This window comes from Candoia aspera, chromosome 2, assembly GCF_035149785.1.
Source record: "Candoia aspera isolate rCanAsp1 chromosome 2, rCanAsp1.hap2, whole genome shotgun sequence".
NCBI classification, from domain to species: Eukaryota; Metazoa; Chordata; class Lepidosauria; order Squamata; family Boidae; genus Candoia; species Candoia aspera.
The window spans coordinates 113466257-113493496 of record NC_086154.1 but is presented as its reverse complement, the minus strand read 5'-3'; the positions used below and the strand labels follow the sequence as shown (position 1 = coordinate 113493496).

The window sequence follows — 27240 nt, the reverse complement described above, 5'->3', positions numbered from 1 at the left end:
TGCAAATCATCAACATTTTATTAATATCCATGTCTAAAAATGTACAAGAGAAAGATAGAAAAGAGACTGTTTGGGTGGGAAAAAGCCCAATCCTCATATGTGTCCCCCATTGTGTGTGAGAAAGAAACTTCAGGCAATGAGCTTCATCACAAAGCATTCAATGTTAGCAGTACAAAGCATTTACATACAAGGGACAATAAGCTTCCCCAGGATGTTACCCAGGGTCCATGTGGAGCTTCTGAAAATCAGCTTCAGCCAAAGTGAGATCTCTGAAGATTTACACCATGGTAATTGCTATGGGAGCAGTTAGTACTGCAGCCCTCCTGCTTAGCTATGGGCTTCATCAGACTTATCTGTACACAAAGTAAGGAGAGCATTATCTGAAATTAGAGAAGCCCACTGAACTCTTTCCACAATTACAATCTGAAAAGATTCTGAATGCACCAGATGTAAGGCAGTGTATATGATTACAGTTCTTTCTTTCCAGGTATACCTAGCTGGGAACTATAGTGGCAAGGTTGGCTGCATCCTGTTTCCTGGAAAAGGAGCAACCTCTAGTGGCATCCAGCCAAACTTCAGCAACTGTTGACAAAGAACCCTGAATCCAGAAAGGATGGCTTGATATATTTGAAAATTATCTCTGGCAGGCACAAATTAAAGAGAAGCTTTGAGATGTATAAATTTCAGAAGGTGAGCTGAGAGGATTCCCAATTCCCTAGTTCCCGTAGGTCAGAAATGCCAGAAGATAAAGCCCACATAAGATTGCTAACTTTCATTAAAATGAAAACTGGTTATTGGACAATGCTTAAAACTTCCCAACTAACTAGATAGCAGCATCCACCTGACTCTTCCCTATGGGTTAGCTGATGTACTTAAAGCCAGGAAAATTGTGACCACAGGCCTAATTCAGATGGGCAGCAGTGTCCTATCCTCCAGGAAAAGTTTGCAGCTCCAGAAGAGGATTCTGCTGCACTCTTCCCCATGCTAACTCTCTTGGTCCCTTAGACCTGTCTTCTGTTGGGCTGCTTCCTCCTTTCTTTTCATGACCTCCAGTACAGCCAGTTCCTTTGCTTCTTTCTTCTGATTCCGAGCTTCAAATTCCAGCCTACAACAACCAAGAAATCCATAACTGTATGGAGATTTAATTCCACTGCACTTTTTCAAAATGCTGGGGAACTCTGGTGTGCTCCTATGTCTGCTCTGAGATGTTTCTGAGAATTTTCTTCTACAAATCAGGTGTACTGTATTCAGAAAGCAGCCAAGGGTGCTTCAGATCCAGCAAAGTCCTGGGTGGTACAATGGCCCCAGGAAAAGTATGGCTCTTTACGAAATGGCTGTTCAATACAGAGAAGGTACCCATGCTGATCCAAAGCACCCTTTCCTCTTTCAAACCCAAACATTGAGTAATTAAGTTATGGAAATTACCATGATTTCTTCCTAATTTGTGAAATGTATTCTGGTTGCAATATTGGTTAATTTTAAGGAACTTAGAGTACACTGTGCTAATACAGGCAGCAATGGAATTCTATGATGTCTAGATTAATGTAGACCTGAAACTATAAGAAAATTTTGAGCATTTGCATGATACTGTAAACTACAGACACATCTTCAGAACTGCAGTTGTTTAACTATAGATTGGGGTGGGCAATCCATGGTTTGTGGGCTGCATATTACCTCCAAAATGTATTGTTGCAGCCCTCAAAACCAAGCTGCCAAAATTCAGTAGCAAAACATTCAGAAGTGGCTGCATGGTTTTCTACTGTTTAAGGGTTACTTTAATATGCTTTAATGTTTTATGTAACTATTTAAAGACTGCCCCCACTCCCATCCCCAGCGCAAAGACAATTAGAAAAATGTAACCACACTCACTGCAGCTCTCAGAACTGAGAAACCAAAAAATCCCCCCAAACAAAACAGAACAATTCTGTGTAGGTTTTTCCTTCTTTCTTCTGTAAATTATTATTTTGTGGGTAATATAACAGGCTTAGTGCAGGTTCAGAAAAAGATAGGTTGGGTGAATGAAGAGTTTATAATAGCAGAACCAAGGCCCTATCATACCATATGCAAAATTACTCAGTCACGAGCAACTAACCTGTTCTTAATTATTCTTTTCACTATCAGATCAGTTGTAAGATTGTTGCCACTGTCTACCAGCCGGAAAATACCACGTCTCTTGGGTTCCTGTAGATACAGAGAACAGAACGAATGAAATGAGAGATGAGAACTCTCTTTACAGCAGAGTGATGGCCAGGGGTCACACTTAATACTGGCCATGGGGCTGCAGCTGGCAGAGCAGCGGTGCAAACTGGTGGGTTTAGGAGGATTCCCTTGGATTTGGTGTGTGGGTGGGTGTTATTTTATTTCTTTTATTTTATTTTTGCCAGCTACCTTAAAGACTTTATAGGATTTGTACTATGCTATCTCTGCATGGAGGAAGTTATGCCATCAGTTCTCAGGAACTGTGACTCCAGAATGCCCCATCCAAATCAAGGATGTTCAAGAGCCAAAAATAGCATTAGCGCTTTTGGTGCTACCCCTGCTTTACAGACATTCTCAGGAAGACAGCATTGATTCTTATCAAAACAGGTCAAAAAAGCTCCATGGGTGCATATATAATAGCGTAGAAAGAGTTGATAGGACAACTAGAGTTGGAGAAAGAAAGCAATGAGCAATTCACAATTGGTCACAAAGTTGAAAGCTCAAACTTCACAAACTATAAGCTATGATCCTACTGTCCTTTTGGCCACAGTCATTTAAAAACGCCTGAAAGAAATTTGTTTCCATGTCATGCATTGTGACCTGAGGTCCAGATAAGGAAAAAATAGATTTCTGTAATTCTTACCTCATATGGGTCTGATCCATCCTTGTCAGGTACCACCTCAGTCATCCCATGGCACACAAGATCCACCTACACATAAAGAAAAAGTATCACCACCTCCTTTAGCCCTTCTTAGTCTGGAGTGTAATACTGTATCTTAAGAGGTGATTCATCACATGTATGTTGTGCCACAATACAGCAGGTACAATTCACCTACATGATATAGGCAATATGTCCATTATCGAAGCCATTATATATTGGCAAATGCTCTTAAGTGTGTGTCTTCCCAACTTTCGTCTGGATGCAGTAGCCTCACCTCATATCTACTGTTCAGGTTATAGTTTTTCAGAGCATTGGAGGAAATGTTTCAGATAACCATCCCCAACTTGCTGCCCTGCAGATAGGTTGGATTGCAACATCCAGAATAACCAGGTAGCTTGATTTACAATTGGCTGGAATTGCTGTAGTCCAGCACATATGGAGGCTACCAGGTTGGGAAAGGCTGTTGTAGAACAATCAGGGGCTGCACTATGTTTATTTTTGGTTCTGTCCAGCAGATCATATGTCAAACTAATTTATCTGTTTCTTTAGTTTTCCAAGCAGTACCTGAGAAAAGCTGAAACTGGGTACCAAAATCTCAACTGGAAATGCTATTACAGACATGTCTAAAATTGTTGATGTGATAGCTGGAAAAGCTAGCACAGTATACAGGTAGTCCTTGACTTATGACCAAAATTGCAACCAGAATTTCCATCACTACGTGATGCGTTTGTTAGGCAAAATATCACGTGACCGCGTCACTTAGCGACAGCAATCCTGGCACTCCCCATTGCCATCTTTAAGCAAGTTACACCGGTTGTTAGCCGAGAACCCAACCCAATCCAAGCCATTCTGGGCTTGGTCCCTCCCAGCCCCAACTGCAGTGCAAAGCCACCCTGGAAGCCTCAGCCGCCCTAGCCCAGTCCCAGCTGCAGTTGCCCTTGCCACGCTGCGCTCTACCGCCCCACCTGACCTTTGCTGTCCTCTTGCTCCTGCTGCTGATGAAGCATGCCCAGCCTGCCCCTGGCCTGGCCTGGCATCAAGAAGCCCCTTTGCACCATGCTGCTGGGCCAGGCTGGGCTTTGCACCACGCTACGACTCTGGGGCTTTGCAGGAGGAAGAAGAAACCCTCACAAATGGCCAGCAGTTTCCAACATGAGCTGCAGAGTGCATGCTGTAAGCGCCTGCAGACTCTCCAGGCTGCTTGCCACACCGCAAGGCAGGGGGCAGGGTGGCCCAAAGGGCAGAAATGGGGGGAGATAGGTGGATGGTGGGAGTTGAAGTGCCCCTGCAGTCTAAGTGTGGGCAGGCTGCCAAGCGCCCAAATTTTGATCTTGTGACCATGGGGGTGCTACAATGGCCATAACTTCTCGAAGTCCATTTTTCAGCACCACTGTAACTTCAAACGGTCATAAGTCAAGGACTACCTGTACATGATACACAACATTTATCTCCTTGTTCCAAAAGCAGGTTTTGAATGGTTGTATACTGTTCCTAAATGTTTTTATTAATTTTCGTATTAATGAAATCACAAAGCTTTATTTTAGAGTGATATAGAGAGGTACAGAAACTGGTTCACAATCTTATCTCCTCCCCGCTCTTATGTTTTGCAAAATTACTGAGATTAGAGGTAAGGTCTCAGAAGAAGGTAAAACAGAAGTTACTGCTGTTCCTCCATTGTAATAATTGTCTGAACATCAGTGTGGAGGTGGGGTGGGCAAACTTCTAGTCCTTTTTTGTTGGTGGTGGTATTCCCTTGAGTACCCAGTCTGATGCTAAACAAATAACAGCAGTGCAATTTTCCACATCTGAAGGAAAAATGAGCAACAAAACACTTTTTTAAAAATACCTTCAAACAATGGGAAAAGGTAGAAATTCTGGCCCTGCACCCGCATGTGATATCACAGCACCACTGCTACACACCCCATGGCTCTTGTAGGTTAGAACAAGATTACAAGCAAATGAGACACCGAAAACAGAAAGATAACTTCCCCACCCTGCCTAAGAGCCCCAAGATGCCATTTCCACCATTAAGAGTATGTTATGATCTATATACCTAAAACTACATGTGTGTGTGTGTGTGTGTGTGTATACACACACAGAGAGAAAGAGAGGGGTCAGACATCCTCACCTTGAAATGATCCAGCAGATCGGCAGTGACTGAATAGGGAGCTCCAATCACTACTTCAGAAACATACTAAGGGCAGGGAGGAGAGAAAAAAGCCAGCCATAACTACACAATCCACATGTCTACCAATTATTGTTTTAGTTAGAGAACTCAGCATTGAAAGGTTCCATTAGGTAATGAGAACTTACTTTTTTGGTATGCACTAATAATATAGATCAAAGACATTATGTGTGGTTGACATCACAAAAAACGTGACCTACAAGTTCCACCAAAGAAAAATAGTCTCTCTTTTATGAAATGTCCAGAAATGCTTGGGTAGCTCCTGACCAAGATTTATGCACCATTATCTCCTATTCCCTATTATCCCAGCCTAAGTATTAGCTGCCAAAATATAATGGAACACCAACATATCATTATTTCATTACTTGTTTTACAAAAATTAAGGAGTTTGGAAAACTTTGAAGAACATTAATTTCTTTTCTTGGGAAATAAGTTTTTAAAAATGCATTTGTTTTTACCCTGCAGTTCTTTCATGGAACTTAAGGCAATATTCTTAGGTCGCTAGATCAACGACCAGGCCCAGACCTGCTTCACTTCAGGATGACTGGCTTTATTTGCTGCTTTCACTCCATATCCTAATTAGAAGAGAATGATTCTGGCCAGATACTCACCCTGCAGGCCAAAACGCTGAGGGTTCGCTCATGCACATTCATTATGGGATAGTTCTTGCCCTTATAGAGATTAACTTCCTGCAATTAAATCACAGCAATTAGCATCAGCATGATGAGATACTACATTCCCATCTCCCCAGCAGGTGAAGGTGATTAAATAATCCCCCAACCAGCCACTACAGAACTGACACTCACTTGGTCAAAGTGCAGCCCCGCAATTATGTAAGGTCGCTTTGCCATTTGGTGCACTCTCTCCAGAAAATCCACATGACCTACATCTAATGTATACATTAAGAAAGCAAACCTCCGGCACCGCATGAAGCCAATGAGAAGTAGACATGTCCTTTGCTTTTCACAAGCCTTCTATTTCTTTCCCTAGTAGCTCACAGTGGTTGTAGTTTGCAAGACTTACAATGACCAGTCAAGGCTCATGCTCCGAAATAGTTCTGGAACCGATTGCAGGAATCTTAGCCCAACACGACTGGCAAGTGCATGTCACACTGCAACTTTTAGAATCTGCGTTCTGAGTTTTCTTTTTTTTTAAGTTATGCTTATGCTTGAAATGAATGAACATTTATCCAGCATACTCTAAAGACTGAGGGGTAAGGCACAAAATAGTGGTTGAATAATGAGTAAGTACAAAATGTGGGAAGGCAGAGAGAGAGCCAGATTTATTCTGTGGGGGCTGGGGGGGAGATGGCAGATTCTGCTTAAAGCATGGCTACTGGAGGCTATTATCAGGGGTGAGTCTTCCCACTGGAGGATGTAATACAGCTTGAAAAGAGTAGCATTCCATTTTCTTGAGGAAGGCTATATGTGTCACATTTTTTCAAATTACATTCCTAGATTAAAGTAAAATCTCTTATCACACAAGGTTTTTACAGAGACAGTGGACATGCTTGTGTTATAATTCTTTTGAACTTCGGACAAATCACTAAGAATTCTCAGCTAAAAGTACACTGTACTGTTAGATAAAGAAAAGATATATTAGCCTAAGTTGCTAGTTGGAAGAACTTGGTTTAGCATTTCTAATTCAGTGGTCAAAAAAACCTGAAGAACTGGTTAAGACATGGGGTGTAGGCAGTTCCAGAAAAAGGTGTCAGGACTTCCTAATTTGCTGCAAGTAACTCTTAATTCCATTCCACCCAAAAGGAAACAAATCCAGGATACGAAAGAGATCAAAGGCACCAGCCACATAGATTATGGTATCTCCAGGTTGTGGCTCCTTGCCAGATGCAAATTGGATGATCTTCTGAGATGTTTGCAGAAACTGAGAAACTCCGGTCCAGGGACTATGGCCTTTAGGGCACTGGAAAAAGAAGAACAAGTTCAATATTTTGGCAACTATTGAAGTTATTTGCTCAGTTTTCTTCCAATATAATGCAATTTGAATTAAATATTTTTAAAAAGTTAATTCTAATAACTTCTATATTAACCAGCACTGATAAAGACCCAGAAATTGCCACAAAAAGCTAACAGACCAGTCCAAGTGGATGTATACATTCAGAGATAATAATCATAAAGAATTGGCACCATTTAAAGGAACATAACCATAATACTCTTCAGAGCAAAATTAAAACAAAATTGAAGTCATGACATCTTTGATTACCACCAAATACTCAATTAGATGTACTCAAAATGACTGTTTTTCCTATATTTTTATTTCAAATTCCATTGCCTATTACTTGGTCTTATACATACTTTCTCTTAGTTTACACGTAACTATAGAAAAATTCTACGTTTAGTAAATCATACAATATAAGCAAAAGCATGATGAAAGATTAGACACAATAAATCAGAATTTTTTTATGCTTTTCAATTGAAACAATGAATTCATTTAATCAGAAATTCAAATAATGTTCAGGGTACAAACTGGGCTAGTACTGATCACTGTCTGGCAATATCATTTATTTTTGACCCAAAGGGATCAATATCTATTGCTGCATAGATACTTTAACACTTACTATAGCAGATTAGAAAAGTGGAAGATAACTGTTAAACTCTCTACTTGTATACCATGATTATCCTCTCAAAGCATGACAGTAAAGTTATTCAATACAAGGAGTGGAAAGGCGGAGGATTTCATAGAATTAGAATTATGCTCACTGATGGAAAATATTTTGCAAGAGGACTGATCACAAGTTCCAACTTTGTTTCAAATGAGAAGGTCAACAATTTATTCCTATGTACACTTGATTTATTAATTGTAACCATTAACATTCAGAGAATCTTCATTCAAATTCAAGAGAATCTCTGATGCTAAATAAAACACTTTCTTTTGAAAGCCTTAAGACTCTGGGAGAATTATTTGGAATCTGAACTCTAGGAATCTCATTGGAACTCTTTGTGGCACAGAATTCCTTTTAGGTCTGTTACAACAAGTCAACAAAAATTGACCCTGAACATTCACAGGGGGCACTCTGCTAAAGCTACACTGTATAAGTTGCAAACTTTCTAAATAGTGTCAGAAAGGCTTTGAGCACATGGATACATAGAGATGGTAATATGTATCCATGTGCTTAAAGCCTTTCTGACACTATTTAGAAAGTTTGAAAGACAGCAATACCTAATGAGCAATGTCAATCTTTTTGGTCAAAGGATTTAGAATGATCACTATACCAATACTGCCCTCTGCCTCACCTCTCCCCCCAGCCCCCCCCAGTTCCTCTGTCCCAAGCCCCCCTACCTGTATCTCCTGACCTCTCACAACACAGCTACCTACCCCAAACACCGACAACAAGCACCCACTCTTCACATGTTCATGGACTGACTTTTGAAGTGATTTGTTTTTTACATATATGCCACTGAAATATAGTAATTGATTCTGCATTTTGTTTTGCTATTTTTAATTAATATTTGATAATTTTATAGTCTACATTTTAGAAGATTTTACATATCCATATATACCTCCCTCTTCTTTTGTTCTGACTACTTTATGTATTTTTGTACCAAAAATAATTTAACATATGCACAATAAGTGCCAGGAACTGCTCAGAGTGGAAAGGAAGATTAGCTCCACCGGGTGGCGTTCTTTGGGACTGCTTCTACAGCTTAGTACAACAATCTCATGTACTGCATGCTCATTACAACTCTGATGCCAAAGAGCAACTTATTTGTTATAAGACATATAAAGCTATACAGTTCTTCCAGGCATAATAGTAATTTCTTACATAGTGCTTCTGTATCATAAAGAAGAGGCCAAATATCAAAGATATTTCAAGTATATCTGGATGTCCTATACAGATATTCCTTGAAACCTCTGCAAAGCTTGAAACTAGCTATAATGACACCTGAACTCCTTGATTACAAAACGGCTCTGATATCCATGCTTACAAGTTTGTCCTCTTATAAGCGTCTCTAAATAAAAACAGAAAATAAAATAATTTTTCTTTTAATGATTCAGATATTTCTATAAATACATTTCCATCTATTGGTATCATGAAAATATTTCCATAGATTAGCATCTGCAGGGGAGCAAAGGACAAAACAAGTGTTCCAACACTGCTGTGCAAACTCCACCGCTTTTCAGATCGAACTTCTTTTGCAAGAAAGATTCCCAGAGCAGCTTACATACTACTACTACTACTACTACTACTAATAATAATAATAATCAGACAATCTCTGAACTCAGTTTTACATTCTAAAAAAATAACAGTGAAGAAACAAATACTTTACATGGATAGCTCACCAATATCAGACTACTCTAATCACTCTAAATTTTGGAATAGTTCCGTTAGAATTCTCATATTATCTCTGATTAAGCATAAACTTCATGGAGTGGAGGGCCTATCTGTGACGTGACTGCTGGTGCTGGTTCTTACCTTCCCTAGGTTATCTGCATGCTTCCGATAATCTGTATCTTCAGCCTAAAAGAGAAAAGGAACATATTAATGGTAAATAAATTTCACTGGACCCATTGAGCTAAGGAAGAGAACATATGGAGCTCTAAATTAGGTACGTTGGACTTGCCACTCCTCAAATTTGGTCGCTAATTTTTTTTTTTGCCTTCAGATCAGTGTTGACTCCTGGTGACTATATGGACAAGTCCATGCAGTTTTCTTGGCAGTGTTTTTTCAGAAGTGGTTTGCCATGGCCTCCTTCCCAGGGCTGAGAGAGAGAGTGACTGGCCCAAAGATACCCAGCAGGCTTCTGTGCCTTAGGCAGGATTAGAATTCAGTTTCTCAGTTTCTACACCAAACCGGTTCTCATTAAACATTTTACATCCGCGTAAAAAAAACCTCTCAGTGAAAAAGGTACAGTTGTGCAAAGGTTCGAAAGCATGCTTTTTTCTAACCAGGCCTTGAGCAAAGGGGCTTGACAAGACAGTGTGTACTCTGTCTCCATCCCATCCATCCCTAAAAGGAAGCAAAACTGCCACATTACTTTCGTTCATGTCACTCCAAACCCTCTTAGGGCTACTGGAACTGCCGGATGAGGCCTAAGGAGACACAGAATGCCTCAGCAAAGTGAATTACATTGCCTCCATGCTTCAGTGAGGTGAATTGCATGAAATGCCTGACTGTGGAAAGGACAGATACTTTACACACTTCTAGAAACTAGCTCAGCAATAATTCAGAAGCACAGTGTGGCCCTCCCGCTTCAGCCACAGAGACACACAGACTAAATACAGTATATTCTTAGCCCAATTGTCCATTTAGTAAACTGCTTCAATTTAACACTCTTGTATCAGTATTCATAAATGCCCCTGACCTAAATTAAATCTTGATCCATTTGCCAAGCAATGCAACCTGACCTCCTCTTCCCGAGTTCTACCCTTATCTGATGATCCACATAACAACATTTCTGCTGTAAGTTATTTTCTTTCCTTCTCTGCAGCACATCTGATGTGCATTGTATCCATTTCAAACAGCACTTCCCTAAACGTAAACGTTTACTTTGTTTTTGGCATCTGCTGCCTAAAAGGCCTGTATCAAGCAGCAGTAATCCTGGAACACATCAAAGAATAATTAGAGAGCTTGCAAACTTCCTCAAGATTGATTTGAAAAACTCAAAACCATTACTGCCCTCTGCTCCAAAAGCACTCATACATCAGCAGTTCAGAGTACTGAAGGAAATGAAGCACCTTAAAACTCTCTAAGCCGCTTTTTCACTTACAATGTTGCTGTGATGGGCCTTGGTCATAAGCAACATCCGGCCAACCAGATCGGTGGTGGACACTCCCTGGGTGCGTTTACATTCCCTGCAACAAGACAAGCTTAAGATGAGATAGGAATTTTGCTAACCACTATTCACAATGTTAGCGGATGTTAACTCTAAATGTTCACTCTAAATCTTTTTACTTGTCTGAGGGTATCTTGGCAGACTTTTTTTCTTACTTTTTTTTTAAAGTGTTGAGTTTTTAGCAAGAAATTGACCCATTTCTTTCCTTCCTAATTGTGGGGTTGGTGATACAGAACACTAAACCACTATTTCCCATGTTTCCCTCCTCAACCCCTCCTGTTATATTACTAATAAGTTTCATTGCTTTTGGATTAAATCATTTACAGTTTTCACTTTTTCATCTGATATATGCCATGGCTGCACAAGAGTTAAGGACAAAACCAGATTAATGGGTAAGAGTCTAATATAATTCTATGTCTGAAGCGCAATGGCAGAGTTTTTGAACAGACCACCAGGGAACAATATATACACATTTGAAATTTATAGAGGAAAAGCAAGCCACAGATGCAATGAAAAAATTAACAGGGCATTTCAGGATTTTTGAGCAGAACAACATAAATAGGACTTTACCTGTATCTCCCAGCTTTCTTCACTTCCTCATAAGTATCCTTGCCATCTGCAGTAAGTGTGATGTCATCTATAAAAAAAAAATCACTGCTGATAAATTGGAGCAGATTCCTACAATATGCACTTTAATTATGGCAAAGAGGCGTGCAAGGAAGGTTGTATTTTCTAACAACGAAGAAGGACTTTTGCTAGGGCTTCTCCTCTCGAAGATAATCAGTACAATGGATCAAGCAATGCTGTGGGAAGGCTCAGGCTGCACAGCTGCTGGAAACTTGAATGCAATTCTGCAAGCACTGTTGATCTCCATTTTATTTCTGTTCTCAAAAGCATTGTGCTATTAATCAACCCATACTTTTATGGCTTGATCACATTATATCAGTTGTGCAACTGATAAAAAGTAGTATAGAAAATGAGGATGATATATATTAACAAAGATAGCAAAATGATTTTACTATTTATTTTAACCAGTAAAGCAGACTCTTAGCATAGATAGATATAGATAATTGAATACATTGAGCTCTGAACTCACCCCCATGTACACAGAAGTCACAGTTGTATTTATCCAGGGTTTCCAGTGTTGTGACATAAGGAGCTCCTTGAACAATCTCATCTACCCACTTGATGGCCTTCACCATTTTGTATCTTTCTTCTTGAGTAAAGACAGGGGGACCTTTATGTTTGGATATTTCATCTAAGATTTAGAATAAAAAGAAGAAAGAATAAGAGGTGATTATCAGGCCTGTGTGTATATCCTATGCACCTCTTAATTTCCCACAAATTCCTGCAGAAGGAGTGATAAAAAAAAATCTGGGTAGCCTTTAAAAATTCCATAGTGAGCTTCAATTAAGGCTCACATTTGGCTTGCCCCAGGAAGCAATCTCCGACTCTACAGTACTAAAAGACGGTAAAGATTCTGTAGCTTTGCTGTTCTTCTCCTGATTAGACAAGATACTTCCGATACTTCTGATTACCAATTGCTGGAAAGAGTACCATGATGCTTTGTTTATAATAATTCTAGTGACATTAATTAAAAAAAAACATTTTATGAGGCACATGTACATTCATGTTTATTTAATTATACTGCTCATTCAGAAAGCAGCTTGTGTGAGTACAGATTTTCTTGGCATTGAATTTGAATATTTCAAACACAGAACAAACATAAATACTGATTATTCTAGCAAAATAACATAGCTTACTATTAGGGTTACCATCCAAGAATGAAAAATCTTCCAAACATGTTTTGAGTGCCAGTCTATATGCCAGATTGTCAATTCAGATTTCAATGAGGAGTCATGGTTTTCTGACACATAGATGCAGAAATATCCCAGCTCTTCCCTATAGTCTGGGGATAGAAAATCTGAATCCTTTTGAAAGACAAAGGAGGAACTGGAGGAGGAAAAAAGCTATAGACCAAGGCTGGGGAAAGGACTGGGATTCTGTCTATCTCCTCAGCAGCCCCAGAATTAATTTACTGAAGTCCTCAGAAAGCAAAAAGTCCATTCAAGGGGAATATAAAATAAAATCAAGAGAACAACTGATGGCAGAGGGATATAGTTGTCAATGGTTTTCTTGCTTACAGTTACCAGAAAGATTTAAAGTAGACAAAAGAATCCATGGTATTGAACAATGTAAGACAGAATTTGAAATGGAATTGTATACAAATGATGAACATGTAATTGCTAAAATGTATAAACTTTTATTGAAATTTGAAACAGAAGAACAAGTCAAAGAATGTAAATGGGCTAAAACTTTGATTATAATATACAAATGGAACAGTGGGAAAATATGTGGTTGAAAGGATTGAAATTTACATTGTATTATAATCTTAAGGAGAATTTTTATAAAACAATGTACCATTGGTATATGACATCAGAAAAATTATCCAAAATGTATAAAGGTACTTCATATTTATGTTGGAAATGTGAACAATAAGAAGGGTCATTGTATCATGCTTGGTGGATGTGTAAGGTAAAGGTAAAGGTTTCCCTTGACATTAAGTCCAGTCGTGTCCGACTCTAGGGGACGGTGCTCATCTCCGTTTCAAAGCCAAGAGCCGGCGTTTGTCCGTAGACACTTCCACGGTCATGTGGCCGGCATGACTACACGGAACGCCGTTGCCTGCCCGCCGAAGCGGTACCTATTAATCTACTCACATTTGCATGTTTTCAAACTGCTAGGTTTGGCAGGAGCTGGGACTAGCTACGGGAGCTCACCCCGTCACGCAGATTCGAACCGCCGACTTTCTGACCTTCCGATCGGCAAGTTCAGCAGCTCAGCAGTTTAACCCGCAGTGCCACCGCGTCCCCTGGTGGATGTGTAAAAAAGCTAAAAAATGGTGGGCTCAAATACATATAGTGATTCAGAGGATTTTAAAGATTAACATTCAATTGAAACCAGAACTTTTCCTCCTGGGACTGATGGATAAACAGTTAGAAAAGAGCCATGGAACACTGTTTTTATATATGATAACTGCAGCAAGATTATTGTATTGACTTATTAGAGAAAAGACAGTATCTACATTTACTGGTGACTGGAAGCCCCTTATGGGCTTTTTGTGTAAAAAAGAAAAAAATGTACTTGGTTGGGAGCTGCCCAGAGTTCAATATAAGATGGGCAGCTATATAAATGTCTTAAGTACACAAATAAACTTATGATTTTTGGTTTTATTAGACAGGATATATTATAGAAAGAAGAGAGACATGATGCAACTTTAGAGAGAGAGATGTTAAAATAAAATTGTATTTATAACTGCTGTGAAGAAGATTGGAAGCCACTTCTTTATAACAAAATCAAACTATATTAAAGAAAGAAAAGATAACTTACAGAAATCATTTTCAACTTTAAATGTCCAGAATGCCAGATTTCAGTAGTGAGGGAGATCAGTTAAAGAGCTGTTCAGATTTGTGGAAAAATAGCAGCTTTATTAAAAATAAAAAAAACTTTGATTTCGTTTATGTCTTATAAGATTGGTCTGTCTCCTAAGGGTGAGGGAGCAAGGGGTGAATCCTCTTGCCCCACACCTTTGAACTACATGCAAGGAGGTGCAATATAGAAATTATTTAATGTTTGCATTTTTAATTTTTTTTAAATGGGTAAAATACAGGTAAAAACATTGAGCTAGGAATGTTGCATTGCTTCATCTTTCTTTTACTGTGGTTTGTTGAAGCGTCCTGATTTTTTATTTTATTCTGTACAAGTTTGTTAATTGTGTGTACTTCAGCCTTTATGCATATCCTCCGTTTGTGCATGAGACAATAATTTTAGAATCTTTTTTGATCTATAATGATTAATTTGAACCTTTCAGCCGCATACTTCTGTTAATTGTGGTAGAATGCTTATTTGTAGTAGACTAGTATGTCTTGTGGTCTCCTGGGAGCATTACAACTTCTTAATATTTTTTCTGTTTTACTCACTAGAAAGGCAGCACAGGTTGTGAGAGCCCTATGCCTCTCATACACTGAGGTGAGGGGGTGAATGCCAGTGAAATGCCTCTAGAAGGTAGGCTGTGGCACTGGGAATTACCAAGTTTCCACCTGAAAGCAGGGGTAGGCCCAGGATGTGAAGACCTATACAGCTTCAGGAAGAGAAGTATTGAGACCTCCAGCTTTCTTCTCTATGGGCTCAGCTGTTGTGCTACGTATTATTGAAGTTTAATGGTATAAAGAATGAACTCACACTAGAGGACTGCTAAGATAAGATTGCTCTGAGATTGTTCTAAGATGAAATGTAGTTTGTTTTGATCTGGTTTAGTGTACTGTGTATGCTCCACAATTTGAAAACTATGCTTGATGGCAGTCTTTTGCAGACTCACAAAGCGCCCCAAAAGTCATGCCACTGAAATTTGGTGGCACTTTAAAGACAATCAGCAATGTGATTTTCCATATTGGAAAATAGGTTTAGCATACCAATTTCACTTAAAAACCCAAACTGCCAAAAATGTTTAAAAAGAAAAAAGATTGAAAATTACTAACCCTAACCCTCTGATGATGTTACCATGTCAGTATCATGGTCCATGACCCTCAGCAGCTGAAAAGAAAAATGAAAGCATGGCTCTTGGATCCAAACAGGATGCCTATTCCTGCTTCAATAGTGCAATATGTGAACCCAGTCAATGTGCTTTATTCAACAAATAGTTCAAACTCATAGCTTAGTAAGATATATAAATCCAGCCACCTTCTACAATAAGAATTGGTTTGGAGTATTATTGGGTGTTGTTTATTCGTTTAGTCGCTCCTGACTCTTCGTGACCTCATGGACCAGCCCACGCCAGAACTTCCTGTCGATCGTCAACACCCCCAGCGACAAGTCCGTCACCTCTAGAATATCATCCATCCACCTTGCCCTTGGTCGGCCTCTCTTCCTTTTGCCCTCCACTCTCCCTAGCATCAGCATCTTCTCCAGGGTGTCCTGTCTTCTCATTATGTGGCCAAAGTATTTCAGTTTTGCCTTTAATATCATTCCCTCAAGTGAGCAGTCTGGCTTTATTTCCTGGAGGATGGACTGGTTTGATCTTCTTGCAGTCCAAGGCACTCTCAGAATTTTCCTCCAACACCACAGTTCAAAAGCATCGATCTTCCTTCTTTCAGCCTTCATTATGGTCCAGCTCTCGCAGCCATATGTTACTACTGGAAATACCATTGCTTTAACTATGCGGACCTTTGTTGTCACTGTGATGTCTCTGCTCTTAACTATTTTATCGAGATTTGTCATTGCTCTTCTCCCAAGGATTAAACGCCTTCTGATTTCCTGACTGCAGTCAGCATCTGCAGCAATCTTCGCACCTAGAAATACAAAGTCTTTCACTGCTTCTGCATTTTCTCCCTCTATTTGCCAGTTATCAATCAAGCTGGTTGCCATAATCTTGGTTTTTTGAGGTTTAGCTGCAAGCCAGCTTTTGCACTTTCTTCTTTCACCTTCATCATAAGGCTTCTCAGTTCCTCTTCGCTTTCAGCCACCAAAGTGGTATCATCTGCATATCTGAGATTGTTAATGTTTCTTCCAGCGATTTTAACTCCAGCCTTGGATTCCTCAAGCCCAGCATGTCGCATGATGTTTTCTGCGTACAAGTTGAATAGGTAGGGTGAGAGTATACAGCCCTGCCGTACTCCTTTCCCAATCTTAAACCAGTCCGTTGTTCCGTGGTCTGTTCTTACTGTTGCTACTTGGTCGTTATACAGATTCCTCAGGAGGCAGACAAGATGACTTGGTATCCCCATACCACTAAGAACTTGCCACAATTTGTTATGGTCCACACAGTCAAAGGCTTTAGAATAGTCAATAAAACAGAAATAGATGTTTTTCTGAAACTCCCTGGCTTTTTCCATTATCCAGCGGATATTGGCAATTTGGTCCCTAGTTCCTCTGCCTTTTCTAAACCCAGCTTGTACATCTGGCAATTCTCGCTCCATGAATTGCTGAAGTCTACCTTGCAGGATCTTGAGCATTACCTTACTGGCATGTGAAACGAGTGCCACTTTTCGATAGTTTGAGCATTCTTTAGTGTTTCCCTTTTTTGGTATGGGGATATAAGTTGATTTTTTCCAATCAGATAGCCATTCTTGTGTTTTCCAAATTTGCTGGCATATAGCATGTATTACCTTGACAGCATCATCTTGCAAGATTTTGAACAGTTCAGCTGGGATGCCGTCATCTCCTGCTGCCTTATTATTAGCAATGCTTCTTAAGGCCCATTCAACCTCACTCTTTAGGATATCTGGCTCTAGCTCACTGACCACACCATCAAAGCTATCCCCAATATTGTTATCCTTCCTATACAGGTCTTCCGTATATTCTTGCCACCTTTTCTTGATCTCTTCTTCTTCTGTTAGGTCCTTGCCATCTTTGTTTTTGATCATACCCATTGTGGCCTGGAATTTACCTCTGATGTTTCTAATTTTCTGGAAGAGGTCTCTTGTCCTTCCTATTCTATTGTCTTCTTCCACTTCCACGCATTGCTTGTTTAAAAATAATTCCTTATCTCTTCTGGCTAACCTCTGGAATTTTGCATTTAACTGGGCATATCTCCCCCTATCACTGTTGCCTTTTGCTTTCCTTCTTTCTTGGGCTACTTCTAGTGTCTCTCAGCAGACAGCCATTTTGCCTTCTTGGTTTTCTCTTTCTTTGGGATGTATTTTGTTGCCGCCTCCTGAACAATCTTGCGAACTTCTGTCCAGAGTTCTTCCGGGACCCTATCTACTAAGTCCAGTCCCTTAAATCTATTCTTCACCTCCACTGCATATTCCTTAGGAATATTAGTGAGCTCATATCTAGCTGATCTGTGGGTCTTCCCTAATCTCTTTAGTCTGATCCTAAATTGTGCAATAAGAAGTTCGTGATCTGAACTACGGTCAGCTCCAGGTCTTGTTTTTAGCAACTGTATAGGTGTCCGCCACCTTTGGCTGCAAAGGATGTAGTCAATCTGATTTCGGTGTTGCCCATCTGGTGAAGTCCATGTATAAAGCCTTCTCTTAGGTTGTTGGGAGTGTTTGTTATGCAGAATGAGTTGTCTTGGCAAAATTCTATCAGCCTATGTCCTGCTTCATTTTGTTCTCCCAGGCCGTGCTTACCTGTAATTCCAGGTGTCATTTGACTGCCCACCTTAGCATTCCAGTGTCCCATGATGAAAATAACATCTCTTTTAGGCGTGTTGTCCAGTAGGTGCTGCAGATCCTCATAGAACTGATCTACTTCAGCTTCTTCAGCATCTGTGGTTGGGGCGCATATTTGGATCACTGTGATGTTAGATGGCTTGCCCTGAATTCGAATTGAGATCATTCTATCGTTTTTTGGATTGTATCCAAGCACTGCTTTAGCCACTTTACTATTAATTATGAAGGCTACTCCATTTCTTCTGTGGTCCTCTTGTCCACAGTAGTAGATCTGGTGGTCATTTGATGTGAAGTGGCCCATTCCAGTCCATTTCAGTTCACTGATGCCCAAAATGTCTATCTTTAATCTTGATATCTCACCAATAACCACATCCAATTTGCCCTGGCTCATAGATCTTTCATTCCAGGTTCCAATGGTGTGTTGATCCTTAGAACATCGGATTCGCCGTTCACCACCAGCACCATCGGCTTCTAGCCGTCCTTTCGGCTTTGAGCTAGCTGCGTCATCACGTCTGGGGCTAGTTGAACTCATCCTCTGTTCCTCCCCAGTAGCATTTTGACCATCTTCCGACCTGGGGGTCTCATCTTCCGATGGTATACCGACATATCTCTGGTTGTACAGATTCATTTAGTTTTCACAGCAAGAATACTGGGGTGGGTTGCCATTACCTTCCCCAGGGATCGCATTTAGTCTGACCTCTCTGTCATGACCCTCCCGTCTTGGGTGGCCCTTCACGGTTTAGCTCATGGCGTCATTGAGGTGCTCAAGCTCCAGCACCACGACAAAGTAACGATCCTTTGCTGAAGTTTAAAAAGAAAAAGGATTGAAAATTACTAACCCTAATCCTCTGATGATGTCACCATGTCAGTATCATGGTCCATGACCCTCAGCAGCTGAAAAGAAAAATGAAAGTATGGCTCTTGTATCCAGACAGGATTGGGTATGTTGGTTTAAATACACTTAAAGTAGGGGGAACATATGCCCCCCCATCTTTTTATTTATCTTTATTCTTTTTTCCCCTTCTTCCTTAGGAGGAAGGCAATGGGGTCTCTGTGCCTTTGTCATGTTCTAGCTGGGAGTCACTGATGCCATTTTTTTTTCAATTTTAGTTTTAGTGAATTTTTCCTTTTTTCCTACCTAATTTAAAAGAATATAATTGGGCAAACTTTGGTAAGATATTGGGATGAAAAAACTATTGATTATTTACTGTTATGGGCTCAACTTCAAAGCTATTATTTGGTACTCTTAACTATTGTTCTAACTATTATAGGAGTTTGGTTATTTTTTCCTAGTACATAAGGTGGTTAAACACATATGGGTTCTACTGGGAAGAAAATTAAGGTTTGACTCCAACTCTTACGAAAAATTGACATTGTGGAATAATTCCTATTTAAACGGCTGTAAAAAGAATTTTGGGGGAGAACTTGAGCTGAAAATGGGATTACTAACAAGTTGTAAGTAGGTAACTTCAAAATCCTTGAAGTTTTACCAAAGGAATGTAACTTACCTAATACAGCCAAATAGTACTACAGGTAGTCCTTGGTTAACTATGGCAATTGGGACCAGAATTGCCATTGCTAAGTGGCGTGGTCATAAAACATGATGTCACGTGACTACACTGCTTAGCAACAGCAATTCCAGCATCCCAGTTGCCGTCATTAAGTGAATCATCATGGGTCATTAAGTGAAGATGTCACGTGGTCACTTGTGACCTCCTGCTTCCCCATTGACTTTGCTTGTCAGAAGCCAGCAAATGGTGACCACATGACCGCAGGATGCTGCAACGTAATTGTGAGGCAGGCGCCAAGCATCTGGATTGCGATCACGTGACCACAGGAATGCTGCAATGACCAGAACTCCAAGGAACAGTCATAAGTACCACTTTTTCAGCACCACTGCAAGTTTGAACAGTCGCTGAACAAGTGGTTGTTAAGCGATGACCACCTGTATACACATTTAAAGCACTTTTAGTTTCATTGTTTGGCCCTGATGCCCCAGCAGCTTCTGAAATTCCAGAAGTGCTGATATATTGGAAAAAGCATTTATAGAGACTTAATCAACAATTTAGTATTAGCAAATGCTAACAAAAATAAATTTGAATAATATACAAGAAATATGGAATAGAGTTGAAACAGATTTAAGTATGTTGAACACAATTTAAAAACTCATTTAATTCAGCAAAAAATAATTCTTCAGACTTACTGGACTCCCCAAAGACTTTAAAAAAGCTTGGCTCTTATCCCTTTTATGCTGGAGATGTAATACCTTTGAAGGAACTCTAATACACACATTGTGCTCATGTCCACTGATAATTCCTTACTGGTTATATACTAATACTATGCTGAACCAGGTTCTAGGCAGGAAGTTAATGTTAAAAAATGTCAACGTGTTAAAGTATATTCTGAAAAACTGGATTTAATAATTTATGAAAACCTCTGGAATAACTGTGCCTGGAATGCTGCAAAGGTGATGACTATGTACTCCTGGAAAGGTATTTATGTACCACATTCTAAATTTTGGTTCAGTAAAATATGTCAAAACTCAGCCTTTGAACCAGCTTTGCTTCAACAGAGGCAAGATCAGACCAGACGATACCATATGGTCTAGGTTTAACTTTAACTTTTAATTATAATGATTTCTATAAATACATAATTAAGGCTCTTGAGTATAAAAGTAATAGAATCTCAAAATCTTGGATTCCTTTTTATTCTGTTTTTTATTGATTTCTTCTATATATTTCTTCTTTCACTCTTTTTCTGTTTTCTTTTTTTCTTCACTTCATTTAGATTTTTCCTTTTATTTGTGTAGGATTTTCTATAATAGTGTTATATAGTGTAAGTTTATATGTAAGTTTGTTACCACATGTTATCAGTTGCAATGTCTTTATAAGATCTAATGAAAAACGTAAAAGAAAAAAAACATTTCAAACAAGAATGAACAACTTTGGAGGACCAAGGATGGCACATGATCTTTGACCGACCTACCAAGGCCAGTTTCTGAAATGTGGACAAACAGGTAGAAAACATGAAGACAATTTTAAAAATTAATTTAAATGAAATGAAATATAGTTATTATTAGTCTTGGTGTATTTAATATTTTTTCCTTCTACCATATTAAAAATAAAATTCATCTCAAACTTCTGGAGAGACCTTTGGAGATATACCCAAGATTTGGTGGAGGCTGCAGGTTTTACACCATCAATCTATCTCCACCTGAAGTTCGACCATACCACTTAAATTCTTGTACTACAGGCCAAGATCCAGATACAGCCCCAGAAACTATGGAATTTTGTAGATTACAGATGACAATGTCTGGCTATATTACCAAATATGTTGGCTAAAGGGAATATGATGCTGTATCACAATTTTAGAAATTATTCTGAGGCATCAAGGCATTTCTTTCTAGCAGAACCTCTGAAAAGAAAAAGGAAAACAGCAATGCAGTTTCCTTACCATCTGTGTGGACTCCCACAATCAGATAATCTCCCATTGCACGAGCTTGTCGCAGCTGGTTGGAGTGTCCATAATGAACCATATCATAGCTACAAGGAAACAAACAAAACAAAACAAAAAATAACAAAGAAACGTCTGTAAAGGGTTTGGCATGTTAACGCTTGTTTTCACCAGATTCCACCATTAGCATGCAGAGAACATCAATCACAGCCCCATTAAACAAAGAGCTTACTCAGCAGTACTACCAACATTGCTTAGTAGAGGTTTCTACAGGAGTGGAAACTTTCCTCAGCTGCCCCTTTTTGTACATTGTCAAGAAGCACATACAAAAGGGGTGGAGCTTGCCTTGCAATGGTGAAGCTCTTTCATCATTTCCCCTCCCTTGCTCCCCTTATCTCACCTGACTACTCACAAGCAGCAAAGCATAAATTTATTTCTGATTATATTACTGGACATTTAACCATTACGTTTTTTTCTGTTGTTCTCATTCCTCTGCACCTCAAATTCTGACTTCAGTTGTAGCATCTATAATAATGTACATTCTACTACTTGGTAAGTGGAAAGTATGTATATTATCAGCGCAGGTAGATACATTTACAGTATTCCCAAAGAGCCACAAGTAAAAAGTCCAAATATGTTTTGATCTTGAAAATCCTTTTCTGACCTGAAAGGAAAAGTAAAATTGTGATAGTTGCAGAAATTCTCATTCCCTCAGCTGCATCAGTAATATATTGAACTGATGTGCCTTCATTGTGTGGGGGGAGGGGCATATGAATATTCAGTCTCCTGATTCAGGGATAACAGGAGATCAGTAAATAAAGAGCAGAGTGAATGGGAAACGGGCCTCACAGGAAAAATTCTTTAAATCCAACCCCCTTTTCAGCTATCAAGAATTCTGAGAAAAGAAAACAAAGAAAAAAAGTCCTTCTAAACTGTTTATAGGATCCAGGTATTAATGTTCCATCCGGAAAAGAAGTTTAATAGAATTTGATCAATATAGTGTTCACAAAATACTTAAGTGTATGTCTTGAAAAAGAACTTTTAAAACTCAATATACATTGGACTCATTCCTTATAATTTTATGTTCATAACACTCTTTCTGGCAATTTTACCTGATTTGGCTATTGCCTCTTTTTGTTAATATAAATATTGCCTAGTTTTTGCCTCTCTTCTGTTTTCTACCTCTCAAAGGATCTGAGTGTCTTAGCTAAGGATGGAAATGGGTTGGACTTTATATTTTCAAAACTGGGCAAGTAAAATTGATGGCATATTTCTTAAGCCCAACAACCTTTGGGAGATTCCTGGGTACAACAAATCAGAGTTGTATAAGATAGAATCCAATTTACATATCCATAGTCTATTATTCCCAAATTCCATCCAAACCTAACTGATGAAAATGCTGTACATTTTTCAGTTTGTTTTTAAAACTTCCCTATTGAAAGCTCTTGAAACTAGAAGGTTAGTGTATTTTTTGGTCATCTTAAAATTCACCTCAAATAAAATCTGAGTTTCCACAATTACATTTCTATTATAAAATTGAGTTAAACAAACAAACAAACATTTGGTGCAGCTTCTCTGGCTGATAATGATTTGAAAGAGAAAATGAAGGGGAAAAGGTAAAAGCATTCTACAAATAAATATGCCATTAAGGTAATTAATGCTGTACAGGATACCTTATTTTGCTAAGATAACAACAGGTTATCTTTTTTTCAAGCTAAAGAACGAAAGTGTGTAAGTGGAAAGATGGATTACACATTAATAAAATGAGAATACAGTTTCAGGAGAACTTCAGTCTTTCAGGTTTAATTTGGCTATAGCCCAGATGGCAGCAAATGCCAAGCAGTTTCTAATGGGGCACAAAGCTACTGTATCATATTACAATTCAGAATGAGCCATGGTGCCAGCATTCCCAGGGGTTATCTTCCAGGAGTCATATGACTTTAAATCCAGTTTCCATGACAACATCTGGAACAGTTCCAGGTCCATTTGTCCCCTTCCTCTGTAACCCAACTGGGATATTGCTGACATTAGCAGCATTTGCAGTTTAAAAATGCACCAAGAAAAAAAAACTATAGGATGTTGGACTCACTGAGGCACATGGTTATAATAAATAAATACATCTTCTATGAACCCTCATTGCCAAATACAGTATTTTCCCTCATCTTCCTGATACTACTGGTGCTGTTGATTACTTTCTCTTGTCTGATTCCATTTTGTTCATTGATTGGTATGGCCTCAACTAATTTGTTTCCTTTCTAACTTTTTCACCAAAGCTGAAAGGTCTCTTAGACATTAGTCTAGCTTGGCTCAATAAATTATTGCTACATATTTTCACTTCATCTCTGAACTCCACGGGATAATTGAAACATGGGCAAACTGCTTGAATATCCCTAGATTTACCATTATGATTTCATCTTGCTGGCACCTCCAATATATCACTTTTGCCTTCAAACGGCACTCTACTGTTGACTGTTTATAACTTTAACTATTTTCCTTACAGTGTGTTCAGGCAATAAATACTGACTGGCTTGTCTTATTCCTTTTTCCCCTTCACAAAAATCAAGGAAATTCAAGGTCTCATGCTGCTGCTGCTGCAAAACTCCATGGCTGTTGATTCTCTTTATACAGTTGTTGTTTCATGCATTCCAACAGTAGTTATCTGCACAAGCCCAAATGTTATATATTTCTGTCCCTCATATTAAGTGACTCCTGGCAACTACTGGCAAACACGCATGTTGTTTTCATGACAACAGTGCAGAAGTTGTTTACTAGGATTTTTTTATTTTTGACTTTCCAGTCTAGCCTACAGTCTTGAGAATTTCTGGATGGCTCCAATCAAGAATTAACCAGATATGACTCTGTTTAACTTTCTCAAGTTCAGCCAAGACTGGACAGGTGCTGCCACCATTATGCTAATTTGGGTAACAAATGATTATGAGCCTAAGTTTAGCAAAAAATGAATGGCTGTTCAGATGATTCAGTCTGAAATTAGGACTGACAAGATCAGGGTATCCCAAGAAATCATGTTAGGGAATACTGAATACTTCTCTACCAAGGGCTTTATAATGATGCTAAGAAGTCTACATTGCTAGGGTTGTGTTATAAGCTACTATAAAGCAAAACAAACAAACAAACCCTCTACAAATTTGTATAACTACAAAAAGTAGTAGTAATGAGGAAATAATAGAAGTAAATTTGTTTATGCCAGTTAGATTCTTTGTAGTAATTGTGTGCATGAAAAATATTGATATTACTTTCAGAGACAGCCATTATAGAGGAAGCAATTCCAGAGTCCAATGTGATCATGGAGATAACATTGACTGAGTGAACTTAACACAATAGCTATCTCTCTACTGTAGGCAACTACTGAATAATTCAATGAATGATGACCAGGTTCAGCCTTTCCAAATGTGGTACTCTCCACATTTAATTATGACCTTGGTACAATGGAACTTGTCCAACACTCTATGTGGCACTAAACTGGTGAAACTGGCTGAGTTATCTGGACATAAAGCCGGCTACAAATTTAATAAGTAACTGAAGAATATAATAGATAGCTTGTTTAAGTTACTGCTGTACCTTCTATCTAGATGGAAGCAAACAATTCTATTCAAACAGTATTTAAATAAGAGTCAGATTTTGCCTGTTTAGGATTTAAATATCAATCAGGAAAACAACAGAAATAAAAGAAACTCTCAGTTTTCATGCTACAAAAGTAGCTATAGAAGCTTCAATAATATAAAATATGTTGAATTCCAACATTCATGTTCTTGACTTTATGTATGTTGACAGAAAAAAAGTAACAGGAAACAGGCTATTTCTACAAAGTTTTGGGAGAGCAATATTACTTCCTGCAGTGGTTTCAATTATTACACTATCCCTACCCATTTACAAATACAAGTTAGGCCCATTAAATTTTACCCATTGCAATAATAGTTAAGTTAGGCCAGTGGTAATAAACATGAGTAGCTATAAACACATACTGTTTTATAGTTAAACATGGAAGCTTCCCAGAACATTAAATAATCTCAAAGTATGTCATTGTGGGCAACTCATGTTTATAAGCCTATCTAAACTCCAAAGTCCTTTTGACATAGTACAGAGAACACCCAGTCCTTTCATATGGGTTAATTCGTTTATTAAAGGCTGCCTGCTTCAGGAACAAGAAAATCAGAAGACAAAGAGAAATCAACAAGAATGGATTATACACAGCTACCCACCTACCACTGGAACTGCTGCCAAGTGCCTGACTGTGGGATTGGCAGAGTTGAAGTCAGCCCATCTCAAAAACTCAGTTGATGCCTATTGCCTTCCTATTACTTTTTTACTGCTTGCACACACATGCTCAGGTATATTACAAATCTTGTCCTAATAAGCACATCTGGCAGATAGAAATCTCAAGCATCACCCAAGTGAAGCTGTGCCAAAAGACTCCACCAAAAATGCAGAAGAGGTCAAGTGGTGCTTGCCAAAAGTTGCAATTTCAGATGAGCCTGCAGCAAACACTTCCGTGATTCAACACCACACCACACAGCACCATCATAGCTTTGCAGTAAATTTAGCTCTGGTTGGTTCTCCAGATCTTGGCGCACTACAACTCTGACCATACCTCCGGGTGGACTCTGACAGCAAAAGAAACCCAGGCTTACATGAACGAGCACCTAGTGGGAAGGAAATGCTTCCGACCAGAAAGCCTGGCGAGAAGCAGCACACTAGCCAGGAGCCGGGCTGCAGGGAAACAAGAGGAGCCGTTCAACAGGAGGAGGAAGCGTGAGGGGCGTTGCCATGGGGACCTATTTCGGAGCGGCAGCCACTCAACGCCGTGGCGAAGGGACGCCTAGACAGCGGTTACCATAGAAATGCCAAGAGAAACTTCCCAACTACAAGATCTATCTCTCTGGACGGACACTCACCACCCGTCGCACCAGACGCGCACAGGCCGGGCGGCGGCACTGAAAGGGGAGGCGCCTCCAGCAGCTCCGTTCCGCAGCATCTTGAGCAGGCGAGTGCCGGACAGTCAGCTGCCGTCCTGATCTCGCCGCTGTAGCTGGTCAGGACCTCCCCGCCACGTGATCAGGGAGGAGCCGGAGCTGCCGAAAGCGCCGCCGCGCGACGACAGGCTCGTTACGTCCCTCAGGGCCCGCCCCCTTCAACAGCCGCTCGGATTGAAACGAGGCCCCAAGCGGACTTCAGGGCTGCTGAACCGACGCCTGATCATCCGGGGCTGAAGATAGTCGTAGTTTTCTGCTGCCCACGCCGCAACTTATTGAAAGACGGGGAATTTTCGTCAACACTATTTCCCTCATCTACTGCATGTGGCTTTTTTGAAGACACATAACTTTCTTGCAGAATTACACCCTGCTGCACAATTGTTACGTGCAGCAGCCATCCATGTTTCAATGGTAGTTGAGGCACTTCCACGGTGCATAAAAACTCATCCTAAAAAGTGAAAAAGCCAGCAGGCGTACAGATCTACCAAACAAATTTCCCACCAATATACTATTTCCAGTTCTAATTTAGGAATAGAGTTGTGCTTAGAGGCAGCATTTAAATAGAAATAAGCATTGCCGACTAAAATGAGTGCTGGAACAGAGCATCTACACCAAAACCGAAAAAGGCATAGTCAAACAACAACCACCAGCAGCCATTTATAATAATTTTATTAATAATTGTTAATAATTGGCAGCCCTGAGTATTAAATGCCAACCCACCCTTAGACAGCAGAAACCAAGCTAGGCTTTGGTCCTTGTAAGCTAATTATAAAAAAAATCTCTA

General features: G+C 39.5%; 1 protein-coding gene across 3 annotated transcripts; it reads right to left on the bottom strand.

The window, feature by feature from the left end:
- On the bottom strand, window positions 1-26526 carry PCYT2 (phosphate cytidylyltransferase 2, ethanolamine). 3 transcript variants are annotated; one of them, XM_063293308.1, is made up of 13 exons: window positions 26379-26526; window positions 21466-21554; window positions 11934-12095; window positions 11408-11474; window positions 10772-10856; window positions 9478-9522; window positions 6827-6965; window positions 5852-5934; window positions 5657-5734; window positions 4989-5054; window positions 2843-2908; window positions 2093-2181; window positions 1-1105 (listed from the first exon to the last, which is right to left on the bottom strand). In XM_063293308.1, the coding sequence occupies exons 1-13, from the start codon at window positions 26456-26458 to the stop codon at window positions 985-987; spliced, it is 1170 nt and encodes a 389-aa protein (XP_063149378.1). In that variant the 5' UTR covers window positions 26459-26526; the 3' UTR covers window positions 1-984. The 3 variants fall into 3 exon arrangements, with proteins under 3 accessions (XP_063149378.1, XP_063149379.1, XP_063149380.1); XM_063293309.1 differs by lacking the exon at window positions 26379-26526 and adding an exon at window positions 18852-18906; XM_063293310.1 differs by lacking the exons at window positions 21466-21554; window positions 26379-26526 and adding an exon at window positions 15376-15439.
- Window positions 26527-27240: the final 714 nt, after the last annotated feature.